The sequence below is a fragment of the Hippocampus bargibanti genome, linkage group LG07 (genome assembly GCF_051943395.1).
Source record: "Hippocampus bargibanti isolate YZ-2025 linkage group LG07, ASM5194339v1, whole genome shotgun sequence".
Lineage (NCBI taxonomy): Eukaryota > Metazoa > Chordata > Actinopteri > Syngnathiformes > Syngnathidae > Hippocampus > Hippocampus bargibanti.
Window position 1 is genome coordinate 15,515,540 of NC_142740.1, and position 6,771 is coordinate 15,522,310.

At 44.1% G+C, this 6,771-nt stretch overlaps 2 protein-coding genes across 3 annotated transcripts; one reads left to right on the plus strand and one right to left on the minus strand.

Moving 5' to 3' along the window:
- Positions 1–872: 872 nt before the first annotated feature.
- On the minus strand, positions 873–1,737 carry LOC148895565 (C2 calcium-dependent domain-containing protein 4C-like). The gene has a single exon (XM_089001394.1). It carries the CDS (start codon positions 1,721–1,723, stop codon positions 944–946), a length of 780 nt encoding a protein of 259 aa, XP_088857520.1. The 5' UTR covers positions 1,724–1,737; the 3' UTR covers positions 873–943.
- Positions 1,738–4,544: 2,807 nt separating this feature from the next.
- org (oogenesis-related gene) lies at positions 4,545–6,559 on the plus strand. 2 transcript variants are annotated; one of them, XM_089001409.1, is made up of 6 exons: positions 4,545–4,663; positions 4,785–4,859; positions 5,361–5,583; positions 5,913–6,073; positions 6,272–6,373; positions 6,457–6,559. In XM_089001409.1, exons 1-6 carry the CDS (start codon positions 4,607–4,609, stop codon positions 6,502–6,504), a joined length of 666 nt encoding a protein of 221 aa, XP_088857535.1. In that variant the 5' UTR covers positions 4,545–4,606; the 3' UTR covers positions 6,505–6,559. The 2 variants fall into 2 exon arrangements, with proteins under 2 accessions (XP_088857535.1, XP_088857536.1); XM_089001410.1 differs by having other exon boundaries at positions 4,546–4,651.
- Positions 6,560–6,771: the final 212 nt, after the last annotated feature.

The following is a 6,771-nucleotide window of genomic DNA, read 5'->3' on the forward strand; positions in this document are numbered from 1 at the left end:
GAACTACAGTCTGAGTGGTCGTATCGGCCCCATTTATATATCCCTAATGTCCAGACCTGGTGGCGCCGGACACAGCTATGATAGGTCCCTACTCTCAGGTTGGGGGGGTCCCTACTCTCAGGTTGGGGGGGTCCCAACCTGAGAGTAGGGACCTATCATAGCTGTGTCCGGCGCCACCAGGTCTGGACATTAGGGATATATAAATGGGGCCGATACGACCAGTCAGACTGTAGTTCGCTGACGAAGCCTCTTGGATAGGAGGCGAAACGTCCGAAACCTTCACTTTTGTACAGATGACGGCTGAAGAAACCTTCTCATCGATGGACCACTCCTGTACGACTGAGAGCTTACACAGACATACCAAGTTGCTGTTCCCAGTTCAGCCTCTAGATGACAGCACTGAGCACACGCAGGTAACAATGCGACTGCCGGATGTATTCATTCTACATGCGGGCCAGATGTTATTGATTTTGACAGAGGCCGCGGGCTCCCGGACCGGACTTCGGACAGGACTGATTTCAGAATCTGAATCAGAAAGCCTTCAATAGTCCCACAATGTGGACATTTGAAATCCACAGAAGCAATTTGAAAGAGGGTGTGGAGGTGAAAAGATAAAAAAAATATTCTAGCATAATCTAAATGTCAGAGGACTGAAATGTTGATGATTTACATTAAACACTAACCGTGAAGGCATAACCTTGCTTTTAAACTGATTAACCTGTGTGTTCATGCTGAGAGATTTCGTCACTGAGGCAAAATGGCAAAAAAAAATCGAACAATGAATTGTATCAACTGTATATTAGTTGGAATGGTTGTCTCTCAGCTTTCCCGCAGTTTAAGTGACAAGTGGAGATGAACGACAACACTGCTGATCAATCGATGTTGGTTATTTTTTATTTTCTATGACACAAAATCTTACAGAGGACTCTTCTGGTGGAGTCAGTTAGTGACAGAAGGGAATGTGTTTCTTTATGGCCATGCGTAGGCGCTGTCTAAGCTTGTCTTGTCTGTGTGAAGACGATGGAGGCGAGTCCGTCTGCACTTTTTTGGCCCGGCAGACCTCCGTCCCGGTGTCCGAGGCGGGAGCCTCCTCATCTTTGTTACTCCATCTCATCCCCGCTTGGCAAAGCAGCTCCTCTTCGTTCGCCATCTGGGGGCTTTGGCTTAAGGTGACAAAGCCGTACGAGGTGGTCACCTTAGCCAAGTGGGGCAAGGAGAGCGCCGCCTTACTGGCCGGATCCAAGCAGTGCTCAGCCTCTGTCGGGTACCAGGGGTAGGACGCCTCCCTCTGCAGGCGGTTTCTCTGGTGCCGCAACGGAACTGAGTCGCTACGCCCTGCCTTGCGCTCCGACAGCTCCAGTCGAGAGCCCGAAGAGGACGAGGATGATGACGCAGAAGACTCTGTCCACTCGATCCCGGAACTCTGCGAGCCTTCCCTGGCTTCCTTGGCTTCCGCTGAGCTCTCCTGCGGACTGAGGCCGTTGTGTACCATCAGGCTGGGGATGGTGAACTGGGGGATGCTGTCGGGGGTCAGGATGTTGGCAAAAATGTTCTCGCGGCTGGATCCCAGAGAGCAACCGAAAGATCTGCTGTTGCCGGCTGCCCAACGGAGCGCCCGCACCCCTGCGCTGCTATGCCTGCGCCCTGCCGTGTAGTCATTGGCCTTAACTTTACTGCTGATGGCCTCGATGCTAAAGGTTCTTGTCACAGCATCCCTCGCCATCTCTCTTTCTTCCCATTGCCACAGTACAGACCACTCTTATATACTTTTCCCCTGCCATATTTCATTCAGCACTGACGCAAATGTGACGAAAGCCAGCAACGGAAGCGGTAGCCAATTCAGTAAGCCCTGTGTTAACAAAGGAAGCCTTCCTCAAAAGCTCTTCATATGCTAAGAAGACTCTTAAATGGCTACATGGATAAATGAATACACGTTTTCTGTTTATTTTGGGATCCAAGCAACACAAGCAAGGCAGAGCGCATGCACTGTGTGACACATACCCTATGTGTCGTGTCTCATAAATAAGGTGTCGAGACCTGAAAGCGTGCACAGAAAATACAAAACACAAAAGGTGAGAATTCCTCTACAAAATTGACTGAGTTTCTTATTAAACCTGGGCAAACAGACTATGTTGTGAATACAGCATGTGGTTCATTAGCATTTCACATTGTAAAACACTGTAACAGCTACAGGTCCATAATCTGGATTGGATTGGATATGCCTTTATTAGTCTCACAGTGGAGAAATTTACTTTATATACTTTATATGCACTTGTGCCTTGCTTAAAAAGGGCATTGTATTTACAGACTTTGACACGCCAAAAAGTTTCGGAGCAGTCGAACAAAGACCAAAACAATTGTGAATGCCATTATCGTGTTAGGCTCTGTCTAATTCGCTCATGGAGCCCTCAAAGAAATCCAGTATTGTGGTGATTGCACAATCCTGAAAATATTCCGTCATAATTTGATACTTTAACAGTTCCTGTTAAAGTGCTGAATTAAATTTGAGGTGAAACACACATCAAATGAGATAGCCGAAGCCATTGCACAATATCCCACTGGCCCGGCGGCAAATAAATAAATAAATGAATAAATAAATAAATAAACACACTATTACAGTACATGTTTGGTCGGAAAACTTCGTGTTGATCCGTGCTGATGGCGAAATTAGAAGAAAAACACATAAATAATGCAATGGTGAATCGTTGTGTGTTGCCCCAAGACAACTACAGTAAGTCTCGTTATATCGATATCGGTTATATCGATAGTACCGCTTATTACGATACTATTTTCATTTCCCTTGCGCATTTCTAGTCTTTTTATGTATAATTAGTACCGTTTAGTACGATACCCGGTTATTATGATAATCCGGTTATTACGGTGCTCCTTTTCAACCCCCGCCGGCCATTATTGTTGTTTATATTGATATATCCGTCGCGCCTTTGGTCAACTTGGTCACGTGTCTTGTTACGTGAGCCGCCATCGGTCGCGCCATTGGTCGACTTGGTCACATGAGCCGCCATCGGTCGCGCTATTGGTCGACTTGGCCGTGTGACTTTGTCACGTGACACGCCATCGGTCGCGCCATTGGTCAACTTGGTCACGTGTCTTGGTTACGTGTCACGCCATCAGTCGCGCCATTGGTCGACTTGGTCAGGTGACTTGGTTACGTGCCCAGCACCCGTGTAGCAGAGCCATTTTCATTTTCAGACGCTAGCTCGTGTGTAGCAGACGAGATTGAAGTGTTTGTGTTAAAAGGTAAAAATGGGAAGCAGAAGAAGATTGATGACTTTTTTAAATTGTATACATATTACAGTAAGATGTAAGCGTTGCAGTTTCCCTGTTGTGTTATGTACATGCCCACTGTACTGTATATGAATGCAATCGTTTTTTGCAACAATGTTTCTTGTTTTGTCTGCTGAAGCGCGATGATTTTGAAAATTATTAACATTCCATACTGTGTATTAAAGGACAGCCGATGTCACTTTTTATTCAAATGCAAATAAAAATGACTTCACGCCAAGACGTCTTGCATTGCTTGTGATGTGATGTGTCCAAACAATGGCTTCAGATTCGGATAATATGCTTTCTTGTTACGCATCCAGTTATGAATATGTTTCAAATACACTGTAGTTCTGAAGATTAAAGCATACATGTTTACAATCATTAAAGAATTATATGTGCCATTTTGAGGCAACATTGGGGGAACATCTCTCACCCCAAAAAAAAGGGAGCTAATGGCCAGCTCCGTTTCTTATATGGCGCTTGGCTGCCCTCTTTTGGCGGCTTTTGTTTAATGCAGTTCGGCGCAGGATCGAATATATCGATAGTCCCGGTTATATCAATATTTTTTTGGACTCCCTTGAATATCGATATAACGAGACTTTACTGTACCTGTATTTGATATTTGCTGACACAAATTCCCAGCAGACAAATTAGCCCATTTCCAACGGAGCTTGGGCGCCATCTTCTGCATTTTCTGGATGCTACATTGCTGTCATTGACGGCTCGAATTGATATGGGAGGACTCCTTTAATCGATTGCAAACATTTATGCTTTCCCCTTCAGAACTATTTGAATCATATTCATAAAAACTTGGATGAGTAAAAAGACAGCATCTTCTCCGAATCTGAAGCCATTGTTTTGATTCTCGAGCAAGGCAAGACGTCTTGGAGTGACGTCACGAACCAGGGGGCGGGACCTTCTGAAACTGGCCATTTCCGGTTTCATTTTGAAGTCATTTTTGGACACTTTAAGTCATTTTTATTGGTGTTTTTCATTTGACTAAAACATCAGCCTGCGCGTTTTGGGTATTGTAGATGCTATAAAACGTTTTTCTGATGTCAGTTAGGAAACAAAAAGTGGTGTCCATTGTCCTTTAAAATCACCACTTCCTCATAATGCATGACGAGTTAGAGTCACACCCCTCTAGTTAATTAACTGCCTTGTGCCGATTGGCTGGTGCCGATAAACGGTGCGTTTGCAAGCTGAAATTGGTTCAATGCACAAAGTTTGGGGGTAGATTTAAGTGTATGTACTTGTGAGGAAGTTTTTCTTTGTCTGTCGGCCCTCCACGCAGTCTTTTGCGCGTGTTTGAGCCTGGAGCATGATGATCGTGCAAGATGAACCTCGAAACGACTCAGATTTGAAAGTACCTATTCAGGTGACGTTATGTTTCTATTTATTTTTAATTTTTATTTATTTCCGGCTTTGGCGTGTTCGTATGTGCGAGTATTCAACATATTATTTGTTTTTATGTGTTCCACTTGTGTTCGTCTGAACAGCGGACTGTGGAGGTGAAGCGATTTGGGTTGCTTCGCTCAGTGTTGCGGGGGCTCTTATGGCCGTTTGACGTCGTGGTATGTCCCATAACCTTTTTTTAATCCCCATTCAACCAAATTTTTGAAAGCAGTTGTTTTTTTCTCCATTTTTACCTCTGACGCCTTGCAGGCGATTTTGCTTCATCGCGTGACAAGTGTTTCATTATTCTTTTGCTTAATTTGCGTTTCAAAGAAGCTTCCAAACCCCCTTTTTACATTTCTTTTGGTCGTTAAGTTATGGTAAAGCTGTTTAAACGTCCATTTTGTTGTTGGAATTGAAAGCGTTCAAGTTCGTTTCTAGTTTGTTTTAAAATTGCCTATCTCGAAAATGAACTGGATTACTTTACTTTGTAATTTAAAACAGATTCTTTACTTACAGACGGTGTGTTGTAGGTGTTCAAATATCTGACATGTTTCGGCGTATACTTCCGCCTATTTTACTTTGTGTGTGTGTGTAATTCTATGGATTGGTTCTTGGCCAATTTTAATCTGAAATTGTATTCTTTGACGAGATAAAATTACATTTGACTGTCCTGACAGGTCCATGCATACCATGGCTTTTGGTGGGTACTGGGGTTCAGGCACCCTAAGCAAAAACAGCAGGTTGTGGCTCCTACTGTCTCCAGTCCTGCGCGTCATTGTTTCACCGGTCGCAAGCGCCTGCACCCAGTCACCCGCCTGCTGCTCAACATCCTGCCCCGCTGGGTGCAGGGCGCCTTGGGCTACCCTCTACCCTCTACAATTGGTCGTTCCCTCTCTCCAGGTATGTATTAATTTCTCAAGGCTAAATAAGATTGAGAGAATCGTAATTGTGGTCATTTTATTTTCAGACTAGTTTTGACCAAATAATAGACCAGGTACTCGATAGGCTTGTTTCTCAATTTCTAAATGGGTGGACTTGTTCCTGTTTGCTTGAGCTGGAAACATGGCCTCTTGGTAGACAAAGGACATTGGTGTGTGTGTGTGTATGTAAATGTTTGAAACTTTTATGATGAAAAAGTTTTCTAAAAAATGTGCACTCCCGTTAATTTGCAAGCAGAATTGAATGACTAGCTTTGTTGATCCTAAACGAAGCTCGTTTCACACCAACAGAAATAAGAATCTCTCCCACCAAACCTTGTGGGAAGGGAAGCAAGAGGAAGCAGGAGGACTTGGAGGAAGATGACGAAGAGGGTGAGGAGTACCACAGCTGGGTCGAGGCCCTCACACGGGAGCTCATTGACGAAGGCTCCGAGAAGGATCCTGACTATGAGGTTTGCAATCGGATCATTTTGACCAACTTGGTCAATTCCACATGTGGAGCTTCTGTCCCTTTCCTCAAGGACCTGTTTTGGCGTTTAGTAACTTTTAGTAGTTTTGTGTAGCATGGCGCAAATGGCCCTTGTTCAATGTTCATTTTCCACTCGTCATTGTTGATTTTACTTGTCCACTTTTCACCGTTGTTTCTCTAGCTGAGTTCTGTCGAGACAGACAGTGAAGAGTTCCGCTCTCACAACAACACGGAGAGCGAGTCTGATGATCACAAGACACTCACGATTGAAGATGTGATGACGGTGAGATTCCTTGGCTGCTTCACATTTGTGGGGGTTATGTGTAGTTGTGATGGATTGTATTAATGTCCCCTTTGATCTTGCAGGGTACTCAGCATCCCATATCTTCTCAAGGCTCTTCCCCTGCTCTTTAACAAGTTTTGTATATCATGTAATTTTCTAAGTCACAATAAAATGTATTGAATTTAACATTGGCTCAGCTTCATGAGTTTGTTGTACTACTCGCAAGGGGTGAAAGCATAATGTTGAAAAATCAGTTGAGGTGATGATCCCAGTCAAACTGAAATCACATATTGAAAGGGTGATTAAGCATACTATGGCAGTTTTTTATGTCCCATAAATGTGGATTCAATACCTTGGCTTAGACCAGGGATCAGGAACCTATGGCTCGCGAGCCATAT